This window comes from Danio rerio, chromosome 24 (genome assembly GCF_049306965.1).
Source record: "Danio rerio strain Tuebingen ecotype United States chromosome 24, GRCz12tu, whole genome shotgun sequence".
Classification (NCBI taxonomy): Eukaryota; Metazoa; Chordata; class Actinopteri; order Cypriniformes; family Danionidae; genus Danio; species Danio rerio.
This window is the reverse complement of record NC_133199.1, coordinates 39807501-39827500: the sequence shown is the minus strand read 5'-3', so window position 1 is coordinate 39827500 and position 20000 is coordinate 39807501. Positions and strand designations below refer to the sequence as shown.

The 20000-nt window shown below is 32.9% G+C and overlaps 2 protein-coding genes across 7 annotated transcripts in view; one reads left to right on the top strand and one right to left on the bottom strand.

Moving 5' to 3' along the window:
* The window catches only part of ccdc178 (coiled-coil domain containing 178), a 326195-nt gene that overhangs the window by 24271 nt on the left and 281924 nt on the right, over positions 1 to 20000 (bottom strand). The window lies entirely within an intron of this gene.
* Positions 1 to 20000, top strand: part of gnal2 (guanine nucleotide binding protein (G protein), alpha activating activity polypeptide, olfactory type 2) — an 82902-nt gene that overhangs the window by 29687 nt on the left and 33215 nt on the right. For all 6 annotated transcript variants that reach the window (XR_012399099.1, XR_012399098.1, XM_073940220.1 and 3 more), the window contains 1 exon segment: positions 6223 to 6320. Coding sequence is in view for 4 of the 6 variants with exons in the window: in XM_073940220.1 (XP_073796321.1) it covers positions 6223 to 6320 (98 nt within the window). In the remaining 2 variants the exon portion in view is untranslated.

Below are 20000 nucleotides of genomic sequence, written 5' to 3'. Positions count from 1 at the left end.
GTATATATATATATATATATATATATATATATATATATATATATATATATATATATATATATATATATATATATATATACATATATTTTATATTTTATATATATATATATATATATATATATATATATATTATATTTTATATATATATATATATATATATATTTTATATTTATATATATATATATATATATATATATATATATATTTTTTTTTTATATATATATTTTATATTTATATATATATATATATATATATATATATATATATATATATATATATATATATATATATATATATACACACACACACACAAACACACGCACACACACATATTTATTTATTTATATATAAATAAATAAAGAAGCTCTACAGTTAATAATGCACTGTATAACTTTTAATTACTTAAAAAAAACAGAAGAAAATAATATAATTTTAGGATTAAGTAATCTTCCTGATTCCAGAGCTTTACATGACATATATTAGGGCTGCATGATATCGGAAACATCTAACATTGCAATATTTTGTTATTCTGCAATATATATTGTGATATAAATACAATTTCACAAGGGGACTTCTCTATCTGTTTTTGAAAAAAATTACAATTTTATAGTGATTGGGACGATTTGTGTATTGGAGTGCATCTGCATGAAATCTAATAAATACAATAATGAAAAGGATACAATTGAAATAAGTGTTTTATCTTTTTTAACATTAGTTTGCTAGCAGTTCAATAATAATAATAATCAAAATAATTAATAAAATTCATCGTTATTTAAGTTACAAACAGTAGTATTTATTATGTGTGAATGCTTTAAAATCATTATACAGTCATTGGCCTTAAAACACATGGAAATAATAAATTCTAGTACAAATTCAACATGGCATATTTTGCAATGTGACTATTGCCATTGATCACATTGTGATATCAATGCTGAAACGATATATTGTGTACGCACTTTTTGTCTTATTATTTATGAAAATTACGGTCCATTGTGACAGTCCCATTTCCCTTTTCTTCAATGGATTAAAAATGATGAGAATAATTCCATTACAGATGCAAGGCTCATGCTTGGTCTGTTCCTGTGGAGAGCTCATTTTCTCATCGAGTACAGGATTCAATGTGTCTGTTCATTTTAATTCAGCAGCTAATTTTTGGCTACAAAGGTTACTCTCATTACATTTAAAAAAAGTAATTCAAAAATTATTACTTGGCTTTTTTATAAAGTAATGTGTTAATTTACTCATTACTCAGTAAAGTAATATCATTACGTAACTCACATTGATTGTAATGTTACTCCAAGCACTGGTTGCGATCACTGAAGGGAAACGTAATCAGTTTGAAAGATTGGTGATCACTTGTGTGATTTCTTGCTAACAAATGATTAAAAACTAGCAGATTGATAGATAGTCGCAAATCATTAGGATTTAAAATGACAATTAATGAGTATGTTGGGGTCAACTTTAATTCTTAAATAGGATTTTTTTAATATGTCATCAAAGGATTCATCGTCTAAATATGCCTGACAAAATATTTTAGCTTGTAGATGGCAATTTAATGGGTCTTTTCCTGGTAAAAATATATAGAAATGCCTGATGAGGCCAAACTTTGTTCATCTTTGACCCACATATTTTACTTTTCTTTTTTAATCATGTTTGGTCCGAAGTGTACAAAACTGTTCAAAAATATATATTTTAATGTATTACATAAAGTTGCAAACAAACTATGAAAAGAAACATGATGAGATGTGCTTACAGCAGCGCTGGATCCACAGCGGCGGCTCGGCGTGATCAGTCTATTTCCAGAACAGCCAACAGGCTTTTAACAAAAACACTTTTTATGAATGTAGCTGGAAGTGTCTGCTCAAGAAATATCTCTTTAAAAGAAGTGAAAGGACACTAGTTCATAAATGATTGCTAAAATGTAATCGTTTGATTTGTTTGTTTGGCTACATTTATACTGCATGGTTCAAGTGGCCTAAATCCAATTTTTTAATTTTATTTATTTTGGTATTTTTTTCCTCCCATGTGGCACAGAGTGGATATGACCAGGGCTTTACATTAACACCCGCCAAATGCAGGTAGATTTCGGCTGTGGCGATTAGACAGCCACTCCCACTAGCCACTTTAGCTGGCTGAAACTCATTTTTAAATTGCCAGTGCTGGCTCATTGTCTCTACAGATTAGACTGTTAGTTTATGACTGTTTGTCTATATGCATTTACATTTACATTGTCATTTAGCAGATGCTTTTATCCAAAGCGACTTACAAATGAGGACAAGGAAGCAACTTTCACAACTATAAGAGCAACAATGAATAAGTGCTATAGGCAAGTTTCAGGTCTGTAAAGTCTAAGAAGGAAAGTAATAGTACTTTTTTTTTTTTTTGGGTACAGTTAGTGTGATATCCAGAGAGGCAATTGCAGATTAGGAAGTGAAGTGGAGACTAAATAGTTGAGTTTTTAGTCGTTTCTTGAAAATAGCGAGTGACTCTGCCGTTCTGATGCAGTTAGGGAGTTCATTCCACCAACTGGGCAGATTAAGCGTGAGCGTTCGCGAAAGTGATTTCTTCCCTCTTTGGGATGGAACCACGAGGCGACGTTCATTCACAGAACGCAAGTTTCTGGAGGGCACATAGATCTGCAGATAAGAAGGAGCAAAGCCAGAAGTCGCTTTGTAGGCAAACATCAGAGGTTTGAATTTGATGCGAGCAGCAACTGGCAGCCAGTGCAAACGGATGAGCAGCGGAGTGACATGTGCTCTTTAAGGTTCATTGAAGATCACTCGTGCTGCTGCATTCTGGAGCAGCTGAAGAGGCTTGATAGAGTTAGCTGGAAGCCCAGCTAGTAGAGAGTTGCAGTAATCCAGTCTGGAGAGAACAAGAGCTTGAACAAGGAGTTGAGCTGCATGTTCAGATAAGAAGGGTCGGATCTTTCTGATGTTATAGAGTGCGAATCTGCACGATCGAGCAGTTCTAGAAATGTGGTCAGAGAAGTTTAGTTGGTCATCAATCGTTATTCCAAGGCTTTGGAGTACAAATATGCGTACAAATGTGATCTTAGGATCGAGAAGCAGCACGACTGACAAATGCAGCTTATCGCGCGAATAAAGGAAAGCAGGTAAATAATGAACAACGAGGCTTTCCTCACTCACTGACGAGGGCTTTAGTGTCTTGCACACAGAGGATTTGATGTGCACAAGTGTTTAAAAGATCCTGTGCCGTTTCCTCACTCAAAGCAACTGGATGGAAACGAAAGTAGTGCGACGCTCTTGCACCCACTGTCCTTCAAGGGCTCGAGATTCTTTGTAAGCAGCAGCAGTTGTTGTCGATTTAACCATTCTTTGAACAGATTATTAATTGGCCTAACATTAGCCGTGTGCGCGGCATCAGCCTTTCATTATTGCGCACAGAATGTTTTTTACCCGCTTTCTTTTGCCTGCTGTTATTTTTGTTAATATCGTTTAATAATCGTCCTTTACAATAGTATTGCTTTAATATGTTGTTATATGCATAGTTAACTGGTGATCTGGGATCTTGAGCCAGAACAGACCACTGTGCAGTTTTAGATGCACAAGAAAATATATATTTTTTTTAAATGTCAGCTGTTTTGTTGAATAAAAAGTGTATGTATACAGCAGTATTTTGCTTGTTTTGACATATTACTTAAAATTTGTGGCAAGGAAATAATTAGTTTGGTGTGGCCAGAGAAAACAAAGGTAAATGCTTATTGTGTTGAGCCCTGAAAAGTTCTGTGAAAGAAAAAACTAAATGCAATGCGACACTTTTTTTTATGAAAGCATAACCCATGTGCTCATGTTCATTAAGTAAGCTCAAAAACACAAAACAGTTAAATAAATGAGGCAAGTGGAAAAAGCACAAAATCTAAATGAAGTCATTTTACCATGCCAAAGTCAAATTTATGCATATAAAATATATTTTCCCAATAACAAAATTGAAATTGTGGCTTGTGAAAAAGGCGAGTGGCTAGTAACGGTGGAAAACTACTAGCCACAGTGGCTGGTGATCAAAAAAAGCCCTGGATATGGCCCACGTTTGTGTAAGCATGAAAAAAAAACATGAATTTCGATTTATTCATCAGATTCAGGCCTTGTTCCTCATGGAAATGTATCTGATATGAGTCTGTTATGTCTGCAGTGTAAGCAGGGAGATGTTTTTTTTTTTTTACCTGTCAATGCCAGTTGGACGTCATTAAAGGTGCTTTAAGTTTTTGACTCTTCTAAAGCACTGAATGAAAACCATAATATTTTTGGAGATATTTAAGAAACATGCTAAGTGAACATTAGTAGATCGCCAAATAAGATTTAAAGTTCCATATGAGGTTAACAATTAGTAAATAATATAAATATTCCAAATATTTAAAGATTAGGTGAGCAGGTTACATTGTATCCCGATAACACACTACGTATGAGATTTGCAGTGATATGCTATTTTTCTTTTTGCACCAGACGAAACATTTAAATACAGCCATTCAGAAGCACAGAATAGTGCACTCACTGCACTCCAACATAATGGTAAGGTTTATAACCTAATTAATACATATTAAACCTCTTTAAAATTATTAAATGTTGATTCTGAATCACTGATATGTGTTGGTTTGCACGGAGTCACAGTTCTTAAGTTCAATTTCAAAAGGTTTATTTTATTTTCAAGATCTGAGTTGAACTATCTGCTGCTGCTTTCAATAGTATGACAATAAATGGCATTCAAACTCACATTATTAGCATTTATCACGAGAGGGTGCTCGCTGCAGAGCCATTTGAGCAGAGCTACGCTCCAGCGAGGGGGAGCATGAGCTCTCGCTCTGCCTCCTGTAAGCTGTTTTAATGCGTACACCAACCCCACCCCTAACCCTACCCCCAGTGACATCACTCGTAGAAGAAGTGCAAAAAAGGTGGAGCTCAAGCTCAAGCTCCCCCTCGCTGGAACTCCGCTTGCCCAAATGGCTCTGCAGCGAGCACAATTTGCTTATCACTGAATACACACATGAGGTGTACCCGAGGTATTCATGGTCAGTCCTTTTGTTCACCTGTGAGAAATAGAAGCCTAAAATAGGAATTTCACTCACTTTTAATATGAAAAATATTCTTTCGATTGTTTGCCATTTGCTTTTAGTTAGAACACGACTTAAATCAGCCTTTAGGCTTGATAGTTAGGCTCACTGCTGTTATTGTCATCAATCTGGCAACCGGTGCTTGCACTGGTTATGAACTAGGCGTGCAATACCTAGTTCAACCACTGGGTGTCAAACTCACATACTGCACCTTTAAAAATGATAAAGAATGACAAACTCTGACAAATGCTATATATACATAAACTTAAGTACTGTAAACGGTATATTTTAAGTCTATACATTTTATCCTGATGCATGGTATTTAGGTGTTACAATAGAGTATTTTTTTTTTAAAATGTAAATTATAACTGTGACCCCTAAATCGTGCACCGAACTGCACAATATTTTAAACAGTCCCACACCTACTTCCTACTCTTTTTTTTTTTTTTTTTTTTTTTTTTTTTTTTTTTTTTATTTATTTATTTTTTTTTGTAAATGCAGACATCAGATACGTGTCATTTTTAAAAGTTGATGAAAGCAGGTCATTAAAAATATATTGGATAGTCATCAAATTGGAATTCACTTTCGAGATCTGCAATGTAAATGCCTTGGGTCTCATTCACACTGAACGCGCTTTGTTTCTAAAAATGTAAGATGCGGCACTCAGGAATTGGTTGAAAAAAGGCGAGCATAGTGCATGGTCCAAGCGATGTGACATTCTGAACATGATGTAATAACAGCAACAACAACAGTCCCATTAGAAATATGAAAACAAGATATTACGATAAGCATGTAAAGATACATCATATAACCCAAGATATCTGGACAAAGCCACAATGAGCACCTCCTCAGCCCATGGTTTAATTGTAAATAAACAGTTGTCATGCCAAATTTCTACTATAAACAGAAGCTCTAAACAGTTGTCCCACCTCTAAGCTCTTCTAATTGGTCCACTGCTGTGGAACTGACCGTGATGAGCAGCGCAGCTTGTTGAACATTTGACATGGCATCAAAAAATACAGCAATCTCAAACCCATCTGTTAAGTATTTACATTGAAATGCATACAAAAGTTGTACATTAGAGGTGAAGATGCGTTCTATGTAAACGGACCTTTAGTATGCAGATAACTTAAAGCGTTTATTTTTCTCCACAGGAGTTTTTCGACCATGCAAAGAAGCTCTGGGAAGATGAAGGCGTCAAGGCGTGCTACGAACGGTCAAATGAATATCAGCTAATAGACTGCGCACAATAGTAAGTATAAGTTTGATCACACTAGTTAACCTAAAATGTGGCCTGTTGCATAAACATGCGGTTTTGCTGAAAGTTCGTCGGTCTTTTCAGAATCAAATTAGACTCTTTTACCCTTCGTATGACTGGTTTGAAGTAGTTAGAACTAGTATTTTGACCAACTAAAACAGATTATACAGCTGTAATGATGGTGGCTTTTCAACGCCTTTGTGAACTGGCACAATTATAATGATTTCTTTAGGAGTTTTATAGATTGATTACTCATTGCTTAAGATGCATCTACAAAAATATATGTCTTTGAATCTCAATGTCTCTGCTGATATTCTGCACTGTATTCATATTGAAAGTCATGGGTATGACGGTAGTCTTTATGAAGCAGTTGCTGATGGCATGACTGGTGTTTTAAGAAGAAAGTCTTAATCACATTTGTGTTTGTGCTGCATTTATAGTGCAATCATTTGAACATGGCAGTGTATTTAGTAAATATTACTAGACTAAGGGCTCTATTTTGACGGTCCATGCGCAGAGCGCAAAACGCAGGGCGCGAATGCTTTCAGGGTGTGTCAGGACGCGTTTTTGCCAATTTAAGGACGGAAAATCTGCCCTGCGCCACGGCGTTAATTTTCTTAATTTTCTTAATGAGTTATAGGTGTGTTTTGAGAATAAACCAATCAGAGTCTCATCTCCCATTCCCTTTAAGAGCCAGCTGCGTCGTGCCAAGAGCGCATTCGTTATTTACAGGACGCAAAGTAAGTCTAAGTGGAAAAAATGAGCATTTCACAAGCTAACAGTTGACAGTTTTTTTAACAGAAAACTGTTAAACAGAGCATCTACTGCGTGAGAATGAGAGATAATGGATGTACTTTCATATCAATTAGCCTATAAATAAATACTTTTGTTTGTTAAGCGCAAATATTCGTTTCAAAACTATTTCTAAATTCAGTTCTAATTTCCAGCAAACGAATAAATGAATAATAATAGCAAAATGTGCTCAAAAAACTGAATTATATCCTAAACACATGCTGTGCCCCATATGGTCTAAAACCTGACAGGTGGGCAAATCTAAGCTTGTTTTTAATAAAACAAATATAAATATGGATATAATAAATAATACTGCTAATAATAATAACATTATACAAAAGCAAATTGTTTTGAATGAACTGAAAAAGCCTCCCGAGATGAAGAAGACATAAAAGCAGTGATTTTTCATATTTATGTAGGCTAGAAAATAATATGTTTTGTAATCCTTTTTTTAATCCTTTATATTTATATTCTATATCAATTCTTATTATATCCTATATATATCCTTAATATTTACATTTTTTCATATGTAAAGATATTTGCCTATTGCTCTCTTGTGTGTATTAAGCAGTGCGTAAGCGAGGTGCAACTCTGCGCTGGAGTTTAGACCGGGTTTGTTTTGGTCTAATGAAAAATCTGTTATAGATTCTCAAAATAGCAACGCGCCAGCGGTCCGCCTCAGAACACTTTCCTTTTTACACCAGAACGCCTATGGGCGCACATATGAGCGCTAATGCATCTGCTATTTAAACAGCATAGTGCAACGCCTCATAACGACTCTTGCGCCAAGCTGAAACTACCAAAAGACTATTGAGCTGCGCCTTGCGTCACACTGCGCCGGGTGTATGATAGGGCCCTCAAGGTAGGAATTGGCCATATTTGTATCCTCTTTTGCTCACCAGTTACAGGGTGTCTGCTAGGTCTTAAAGTCTTATTATATAAAAACAAAATTAAAGGGTTAAATTCACTGAAATATTGTGTTGTAAATAATTTTAAATCAGTCTTAATGTTTCTTTGTCCAAGTAAAGCTACCCAACTTGGTCATCTAATCACCAGCAATACATCTTAGTAAAATCTTATTTGGTATATTTAAGTTTTTTATAGCGTATATGCCGAGCTAGTGTTTTTTTCCATTAGACTTTTTTCCATTTTATACGGTTCCTTTTACAGCATCGATGTTGTAATGTCATTAAAATACATTCAGTTAAATAAACTTTGGCATTCATTTAGTTGCTCAAGCGTAAAACGAGACAAAAAGCCGTTTACTCGCACGCACCCGTTAGAATCGGCAGGCTAGCACAAAAGCTCAGTTAAATATATTGGGGTAAAATAAATGCTCGTATTACAAAGACATGGCAGGGACAATGTTATTTAATGCAGTGCTTCTTGTACAATCTGAGACTCAGTTTATATCGGATATCACTCAGCTAGTGGAGATCGCTGATTTTTAAAGAAAACAGACCTTAAACGCGCCGGTTTTTCCATTGGCATACAGTTCGCCGGAAGCGCTTAACCCAGGTTACTGGCAAATTAAAAGTCCTATTAGCATGCTTCGGCATATACCCTATTGCAAAGGGATACAGTTCACAACAGCAGTTCACAACATTCCCCATTAAATTGTCTATTCAAAGAAAGACAACAAAAAAAAGACATGATTCCTAATGATAATACTGGGCCATTAGGAAAATAATCCTTAGTGTTTAACTCTGTATAGGTCTACAATTTCATTCTTAATGGTCTTAAAAGGGTCTTAAAGTCTTAAATTTGACTTGATGAAACCTGCAGAAAAGTTGCGTTCATTAGATCAGAATTGCAATAAATGATATCTTAATGATGATTTAAAATATCTTTATAAATTCAGGGTTCATACTGTCATGGAAAACCTGGAAAAATCATGGAATTTTGAAATGGCATTTTCCAGACCTGTTCCAAAACAAAGTTTTGGAAAAGTCATGGAAATTAGTTGAACTAATGTCTGTATACTTGAGTTAGCGCTGCACGATATTGAAAAAATCTGACATTACCATATTTTGTATTTCTGTGATGTGTATTACTATGTGAATATAATTTCACCAGATGATTTAACAGGTTTATTTGACTTCATTGGGGGAATTTGTAGAGGAATGAATCTCGAATAGTATATAACGAATACATTACAACCATAAATAAATAGAATATAGTAGAGATAAAAGTGAATTATAGTCTTCAGGTATTCACTATTCAGGTGCAGATATTGAATAATCAGCACTGCACAGTCTTCATTGTATAATATTTATTCTTTATTAAAGCTACAAAAAATTCTTGTGACCGGTTGTTTTAAACTCTGAAATATTGAAATGTTCACACAGTCCCCTTAAAGGGACAGTTCACTCAACGATTAAAATCTACTCACTATTTACTCACATTTCACTAGTTTCAAAAGTATATGAGTTATTAAATTGTCTTTTTGTGTTCATTTAAAAACAAATTGTTTAAAAGAAGTAAAGGGAGTAATGAAAATGCTAAGTATTTTTGGGTGAACTATCTCTTCAAAAAATGCATGCAGATTATAAACTTTGACTTCATTATGATTAAACTCCATATTAAAATATAATCCCAACATTGCATATACTGCGATGTGACTATTGCGGATGCACACATTACGATATCGATGCTGGAACAGTATATATTGTGCAGCCCTAACTTGAATATAGAATATTTGTCTTTTTTCTGTCCTTGGCCAAACACTTGATCTCGCATTGTTATTGCTGTGTAAGCATTATCAAAATTAATTGTACATGGATATATAAACAAATTTTAACAATATAGATTATTGCTATGATATGCTGTAATAAATTTGAATGTCATTCTTATTATTTACCATTTATTCGTAGACATTACATACATTAATAGGTCATGAAAAATTACTGGAAAGTTCTGGAAAAGTCATGGAATTTTAGTAGTACAAATGTGTATGAACCCTGTATAGTTTATTTCTGTGAATTTAGCATAATTTCTCCTGTTTTCAACATCAACATATGATAAAGATTTCTGAAGGAATTATTATTTTTTTTATTATTATCAAAGTTTGTGATGCTTAATATTTTTGTGGAAAAGAAAGCACAAACCTTTTTTAAAAAGACCGAAACAGCCGTCCACGGCTAAAAATAAGTATTGTTCTTAAATGTATAATAACTTATGATCTGCTGATCCGATCTGTACTATTAAAATATTGGCATAACGAAGAGAATCTCAGCTTTCCATCATTGTAACACATTACATTGACCTTCAGAGGCTCCGGCATCAGTGTGGTTACGTCATCACATTTTGACAATGCTTATTTGACAAAGGAACGCTCGTGGCTTGTGTCTCCGGACAAACCAGACATGATACTGTACATTGATGCATTGTCCCTCCTCCATGTCCAGATTGGTTCAAATTTTTCAAAACTTTGTGGATCACCAATCAGCTATTTGAACAACCTGGAATGAGAAATAGGCTGTACATTTAAGCACAGCTAAATCAAACGCAAAAAAAAAAAGTTTTGCATGAAGTAATTCTCATACTAAGTACTTTGCATGCACAACAGCACAAAAAGTTGATAAGCAGCAGGGTCAACATCATATACATGCTGGCGCATAAAACCAAAGGATGGTCCATATTGAATCTAGTTTAGTTATGTAACTATTTATAGTATAGTTAATATTTATATCTAATTTTTTTATTGAGGATTTGCACCATGTTTATTTGGACTTTGACTCATTATTATTATTATTTATTATTTTTTATTTGTTCATTGAAAGTGGTGTTGTTTATGGGAACTGAACATATATTATTTGGAAAAAGTCAAACTTGCTTCAGTGTTCTGTTTTTTGTAACAATCTTTCTGTTTAGTTCATTCTCAGAACTTTTGGGCAAATACATTGTCAGTAAATAAATACTAGTTTTTTCCCCACTGAAAAACGCCTTAGAAAAACATTGAAATAAATTGCTATAACTTGCTCAGGGAATGGTGGATGTGGACAATTTATTTTAGAAGTATAAAACATCATAGCATGTATTTCAAAAGAAAAAAAAGCTAACTTTATGGGGTTTTGTTTGTAATAACTAGAAAATTACACTTTTTTAAAAAAAAAACTCTGGAATATTTTCTGTCTGTTCATATGTCTTTGGAACAAAAAATATTTTATACTGGATCTTTAAATGATACAGATTAAAGCTTCAGATTCTCTTGTTTAAAATATTATATGACACTTGTGGCTGACTGCTGAAATAAAAATAAAACTGCTTTAAAAATAATAATAATATAGGCCCATTAGGTGCCCACAAAATATCTGTAGATCTTTAAGGGTCTTTAAATAATAATGTAGTATCATTCTAAATGTCTTTGCAAAGTTCTCTTGGATCAATGCATTTCTAAAAAACAACACTGGGTTTGGATTAAAAGTCTAGGTGTTCAATTTGGCACTGATTTTGGTTAGTCATCCAACATCGGACTAGTGAATCAGTACAGTATCAAATATTTCTGACTGTGCTCTTTACTCTTGAAGCTTCTCGGAAAAGTTGCATCTGGGTCAGGTGATCTCGAAACCAGTTCATGCAACCTAAGAACTAAACTACATATTATCAAAACAGATTAGAATAGTGCCGCTCAATTATGGAAAAACCTCATAATCGTGATTATATTGGTTAGTGTTGTACTCATGATTATTTTAAATGGTTATGAATAGACAATTTGAGAAACTCTTGATTCATTTATTTAGATTTAATCATTCAAAATTGATTTATTCAATTCACCTTTATTTGTATAGCGCTTTTACAATGTAGATTGTGTCAAAGCAGCTTCACATAGAAGATCATAGTAAATTGAAACGGTGTAGTTCAGTTTTCAGTGTTTAAGTTCAGTTTAGCTCAGTTCAGTGTGGTTTAATAATCACTACTGACAGTTTATTTAATCAATCGGCAGCAGAAATACACCCCGCTGTCAAATTAAGCTTCACTGATACACATGCATATTTATTCTAAACTGTTTATGTTCATATATTAAATAACTAATGAGAGATTATATGAATAACCACTAAGGCAAAGACATATATATATATATATATATATATATATATATATATATATATATATATATATATATATATATATATATATATATATATATATATATATATATATATATATATATATATATATATATATATATATATATATGAGCAATATCACACGAGTAGCAGCGCCATATGGCCCTATATCGGTACTAGTGGGAGGCCTGCGTTGACACGAGGCTGCAGGCCGAGTGCCTTAGTGCCCCAACCAGTGCCGATATACAGCCATATTGCACTGCTACGAGTGTGATATTGTGTTTATACAATAGTTTGATGGCATAATTGTGTATATAAAAACTATATCAAACATGGAGTCTCAAAAACCCTTTTGTATGAGGAACTACTTTCTTCCGCGTTGGATTCAAGTCATAGGCTGACAGTTAAACAGTTGAGCAAGCATCTTTTAAACTTCAGATCTGTAGTGTCTGCTTTTTGCTGGCTGTATGTGGGCGGAGTAATACACAAAGGGTAAAGAGGCTGTACGGGTGCTGATATTACTTAAATATATCACGGCTATCAGCCAATCAGATTCGAGAACCATATATATATATATATATATATATATATATATATATATATATATATATATATATATATACTTTGTAAATATTGATTTTATGCAAACTGTACCTATTATATTAATAAAATTATAGCTATTATTAAGCAGCAAATAAGACTTTATTAAGTTAAAGTAAGGGTTTGTTAATAGTGAGAATTGTACCTTTAAAATAAAACGTGACCTGATGTTGTATTTAAGTAGTTTTTTCCTATGCAGATGAGAAAAATCCTTGCTCTGATAAACACCATTTGGGAAATATTTGAAAAAAGTATCACAAAAGGGCGAATAATTCTGACTTAAACTGTATGTCCACATATGGTTGGCTTTATTTTAGTCTGGTGCAGGCGTCTGTTGTGAAGAACAGTGGCTGTGTGTCAGGTATGAAAGCGTGAGGAGGTCATGAGAGTTGGTCAGCCGCTTTGTAGGACACAGATAGCATCACTAGTTAGTGCAGTGCCCGACACATAATGGCGACTGTTGTCTCTCAGTCAGAAAAGGCCCGGAGACACTCGGAGGATCATACAGACACCCAGCTGCTCTCAACACAGGCCTGTTCTTTGTGGACGACTTTTACAATACTGAGAATTCCTCCGTTATACAACTGCAAAAAATCAATGTCTGCTCAGATGTTTGCTGCCATCCAGGTTGATCCAGGAGTGTTGGGTCTTTGAGAGTGCTTTCAGTAAAAGCTAATGTCGTGGTGTGTTTATTGTAGGTTTTGAAGAAATACGAGCAGTGTTTGCATGTGCCGAGCTCGCCTCATAATTATAGGTTTAATCAAAATCACCTCGAAATGGCTTTGTGTGCTGGGCTTGAGAGTGAAGCGCACCACTGTTTATTTACACGTTTGCTGTAAATGCTAATTCACATACAATTTGAGTCGATTTAATGTGCGTTTGACAAGCATATTTTAAATTTATTAAGGAGTGCTCGACCCCAACAGAGACGCTTTAAGAGCTCCTGCTCCTTTCATTCATTTTAGTTTAACATAGCATATTAACAAAAGTGAATGTTTTTATTGTACTTTTGTCAAATATTAAATATATTTAATTTGTCAAATATAACAAAGTTGTAATAATAATAATAATATTTAATAATAATAATATTTAATACATTAATTTATTAATTATTATTTATATGTGTATATATATATATATATATATATATATATATATATATATATATATATATATATATATAAAATAAATAAATAAATATATATGTATGTAACTATATCTCTCTCGCTCTCTTTCTCTCTCTCTCTCTCTCTCTCTCTCTCTCTCTCTCTATATATATATATATATATATATGGATATATATATCCATATATATATATCTATGTATATATATATATCCATATATATACATACATGCATACATACATACATACATACATACATACATACATACATACATACATACATACATACATACATACAGTTGAAGTCAGAATTATTAGCCCCTCTGTTTATTTTTTCCCCAAATTTCTGTTTAATGGAGGTAATATTGTTTCAGCTCATTTCTAAGCAAAATTGTTTTAGAAACCTATTTCTAAAACTGATTTATTTTATCTTTGTCATGATGACAGTAAATAATATTTAACTTATATTTTTCAAGACACTTTTGTACAGTTTAAAGTGACATTTAAAGGCTTAACTAGGTTAATAAGGTAAACTAGGCAGGTTAGGTTAATTAGGCAAGTTATTGTATAACGATGGTTTGTTCTGTAGACTATCAAAAAAAATTAGCTTAAAGGGGCTAATAATTTTGTCCCAAAATTGTTTTTAAAAAATTTAAAACTGCTTTTAATCTAGCCGAAATAAAACAAATAAGACTTTCTCCAGAAGAAAAAATATTATCAGACATACTGTGAAAATTTCCTTGCTCTGTCAAACATCATTTGGGAAATATTAAAAAAAGAAAAGAAAAAACCAAAAGGGGCTAATAATTCTGACTTAACTGTATCTATATATATATATATATATATATATATATATATATATATATATATATATATATATATATATATATATATGTATATGTATATATAACTGCACATCGTTTAAACTGCACGTTGTTAAGTGATGCACAGACACAAATTTTTATTGACTTATTATTTGTATTTATTTATTTTTTATTAAAGAAGGATTTAAAGTATATTTAGAAACATAAGAGCATTTGCCCACACTTAATAGCTGCCAGCTTCTTGCATCTGCGTTTTCTTAACTGCATGCAGAAAAATCCCTTTCTGTGTTTGGTCATGTTTCACGCTCAATTGTTTTACTGCATTTTTAATTTACAGCATATTAAAAGTACTGTATGTTAATGGCGCATGTTTACTGATCACTGATCCAAAAATATGATCCAATAAAATATATTCTGTTCAATAAGGGATTTATTTATTTATTTATTTTTTACCCAAACAATTAAAAATATACCATATTTTAGAGCAGTAATCTCAATACTGTGAAACCGTATATATATATATATATATATATATATATATATATATATATATATATATATATATATATATATATATATATATATATATATATATATATATATATATATATACTGTATGTATGTATGTATATATACATATATATATATATATATATATATATATATATATATATATATATATATATATATATATACTGTATGTATGTATGTATATATACATATATATATATATATATATATATATATATATATATATATATATATATATATATATATATATATACTGTATGTATGTATGTATATATACATATATATATATATATATATATATATATATATATATATATATATATATATGGTTTCACTGTGTGTGTGTGTGAATATATTTATATATACTGCATATTATTTATTTATATTTACTAATATAATGTATATGCTTATATGTAATATTGCAACGGCATCTAATAGAGAACATGAATTAAAATGAGAGAATTGTGAGGGGTGTACTCATATTCTGAGTACCTTATTTAATTGCATATATTTATATAAGTCTCAATAAGAGTTTTTTTTTTTTTTTTTTTACCCCCAAATCATTGATCAGGTTTGATACAGACTTTTTTTTTAGACTTGAAGGCACATCGATTTCTTTATTCATTTCAGTGTGATTTGTGCTCAAACTTGCGTGCACAAATAAACCAAAATGTGAGAGGCCCCTAAATTATTTAACGTTAAAAAGACTCAAAATTGATCCTGCTGCATTCCTAAATTAGGGTTAGATTTACATAGAATGCATATTAAATGTTTTTACGGTATCTGCTAAATATTTACAACGGCATGAACGTAAAATGTCAAAATATGGGTGAAAATCTTTGTAACGTGAAAATCTAAAAGCATATTACTCTGACCTTCACTTGCTATGATATTTAAAATAATTAATTTCATTTGTGTATATTTTTTTCTGTGTAATTGATTGTTTCACTAAATTACATGTAAGTGGGTCTAAATCATGATACAAACGAGTCAAACAATTCCGATGAAGCTATATCAATTGTTTTTTCAAACCTTAAGCACAAAATAACAATGTCTAATCATAATATTTTGTTCATTTTAGTTTCAAAGCGCTATACTGAATTAAATTACATAATTTACAATACAATCACTCTGATCAAGTCTGATTCTACCCACTTCTATGAGGCCACACTAAGTTTTATTTTCTCAATCTCTTCTGCCCTTTGGCCTGTGAGATCATCGCATGATCCCTCGTGACTTGGAGACATCTGGCAACATTTGTTTCTGTTTATCTATTGTGCATGTATTTTTTTTTAAGACCAAAAGACAATAGATTATGCCTCAACGCAAGAGCGAATAGAGAGACACGCTAATATATGTGGAAGTGGGCCACTCACACGCCGTCGCAATAGAGGACACTTCCAGAAGATTACAGCAGTGTGGCGTTATAGAGAGAGAGAGAGTGTGTTTGGACTGTCTGCTCCTCTACACACACACACACGCACACACACGCACACACACACATATACATATATATATATATACACACACCCACACACACAATCTGTCGGACACACACATATATATATATATATATATATATATATATATATATATATATATATATATATATATATATATAYAYATAYACACACACACACACACACACACACACACACACACACACACACACACACACACACACACACACACACACGTATATATATATATATATATATATATATATATATATATATATATATATATATATATATATATATACATATATACACACACACACACACACACACACACACACACACACACATATATATATATATAATATATATATACATATACACACACACACACACACAGACAGACACACACACACAGTTAAAGTTAGAATAATTAGCGCCCTGTATATTTTTTTTCTCCAATTTCTGTTTAATGGAAGGATTTTTTTCCAACACATTGATAATCATAATAGTTTTAGTAACTCATTTCTAATAACTGAGTTATTTTATCTTTGCCATGATGACAGTACATATTATTTTGTTAGATATTTTTCAAGATACTAATATTCAGCTAAAATTGACATTTAGAGGCTTAACTAAGCTAATTAACTAGGCAAGTTAGGGTAATTAGGCAAGTTATTGTATAACAATTGAATTCAATTCAGCTTTATTTGTATAGCGCTTTTACAATGTAGATTGTGTCAAAGCAGCTTCACATAAATGGTCATTGTAACTGGATCAGGGTAGTTCAGTTTTTAGTGTTTAAGTTCAGTTCAGTTTAGCTCAGTTCAGTGTGGTTTGAAGTCATTATTGGAGTCCAAACACTGAAGAGCAAATTCATCGATGAGTAGCTTTTCAGATCCTGAACCATGCAAGCCAGAGGCGACAGCGGAGAGGGGAAAAAAAAACTTCACCAATAGGAGAGTGAAGAAAAAAAACCTTGAGTGAACCAGACTCAGTTCGGCACGACCATTTTAATTTCTCCGCTGGCCAAAAGTCTTGTGCAGAGCAAACAGTGGTTTGTTCTGTAGACAATTGGAAACAGATACTGCTTAAGGGGGCTAATAATTTTGACCTTAAAATTGTTTAAAAATTTTTTTTAAATAATTTAATAAAAACAAAAACGTATGCGAGAGGGACCTGGATGACCTACTACTGTGCATTTGATAAAATATCCCATGATGCACTGTGAGCGAAATCATGAACGGGAGTGAAGCGATGCAAGTACGTCACATGATAACAAAATGGCAGATGTAGCACGTCTGAGTTTCATTCATACTATTTACATTCAGACTGTATCGAACGTAAGATTAAGTTGGAATGCAGTATCTATTGACTAGTAGGTGATTTCAGACGCAACCATGTGGTGCGTCCCAAGTCGCACACTTATGCAATATTCTACGCCATTTTGTTGTATGAATAGTTGATACATGATGATGATAAATAGTAGATGAATGAGTAGACACACATAATCATAGATAGATGCAGTGCATGTTTCCTTCAATTATTTTAAAATCAAGCAATGCACCCTACGTTCAGAAATCTCTGACTTGTAATATGTGAGCATATTTCCTGTACAAAACTGGTCTGACAAAGTAAAATTCTAAATCCACCTATTGGAACAAGACAGTGTAATTAGTTGAAAAATCTCTAAAGATGCAATTAGAAATTATTTTACCATAATAGACACACCCAAACTGCCTGAAATTAAAAATATATAAATCTGTTACTTAAGTGGCGGTTCATTCCGCCGTGGTAACCCCTGATAAACCAGGGACAAAGCAAAAGGAAAATGAATGAATGAATTCTGTCAAGTGCAATAATTAATAACATTAAAACTGACATTAAATCTTAACAATCTGTTGGCATTTCTGATATTTAGGATTTAGATTTAATGTAAGTAGGACAATGTAAACATTGTAAACTAAGCTTGGTAGATTCAAATAATGTAGTGTAAAGACATTGTGAAACATCAATATCTGTGCATTGTCCATTACTATAAAAAGCTTATCAGATCTACAGGTATTATGTTGTAATATAAATAATGTTTAGTTTTATACATTATATTTATCTTTTAAAAATAGCTTAAATTAGCAAAAAAAAAAAAAAAAAAAATTCTAGGGCTACTGTGCAAAAAGGGGACGCCTCTCAGACACTTAGAAGCTGCCATGCATTCATTTATTCATTCATTCATTCATTCTCACCATAATCACGATCTTGGTCTTTTGTTTATCCTCATAGCATCCACTTGTAATAGAAGAACAGCATCCTAACTCTGTCTTTCGTGAAATGGAGTTGCCGTTTAATGTATGATTAATCGGACTCATTCAAAGTAGCGTCGCTGCGCAAACAAGGTTATGAATGCATGCTACACTTCTGACTGTACATTGTGTTTTCTTTTTCTCTTATAATGCACAGAGTTTTGAGGAAAGGGATGTTTTCATTTGCCACTCGCTGACAGTTGGACAGGCTCATCCAGTTCATCAAACTCCATCTTTTAAAATCTAAAGGCCCATGCACACCGAGACGTTTTTGGCTCACGTTTTCCATCGATGTTTAACGCCTCGTGGCTATATAAAGGGCGCCAATGTGATCGTGCAAACCAACGCGCAAAATGCCAGGCGCAAAAGCATCATTAAAAAAAAAAAAAAGCCTCATGCTCGTTTTTTTTATTTGACGCGCTGCGTTAAAACCTTCTACACCAATCAGGTTGGCACTTTTGTTCACGTGCGCGGAGCTGCTGAAGTTACCGTAAACAGCACTTGGAGGCACTCAAGCGCAAAACTGTCAATGCGAGCGCACATTGAAGAAGATGCCCAGAGGCGATATGAACGTGGAGCTGCTTATTGCTCTGGTGAACAATAATCATTTCTTCATCGCTAGAGCTGCTGCTTGAACCATCCATGCTTGTTTGAGTCACCAGTAACTTTAACAAGCGTGTGAACTTCCTCTCTTTCTCTTCTTCTGTGCTACAAGCGGGTGCTGGAAGCCTTAAGTTGTGTAGCGCCATCTAACATCCAGGAGTGATTTTGCATACTCTTCTGCTTGACGCCAGTGAAAATCGCTTGGATTTGAATGCGGAAAAACATCTCATACAACGCTGATGATAAACGCAAATAATAAAGCGTTCCGGTGTGTACGAGCCTTAAATCTAAATAAAACAGTCTGCTCATAAAAACTGGCGTATCAGCGCACTGCTACATTGAAAACATATGATTCGATTCGCGCCTACTAATTG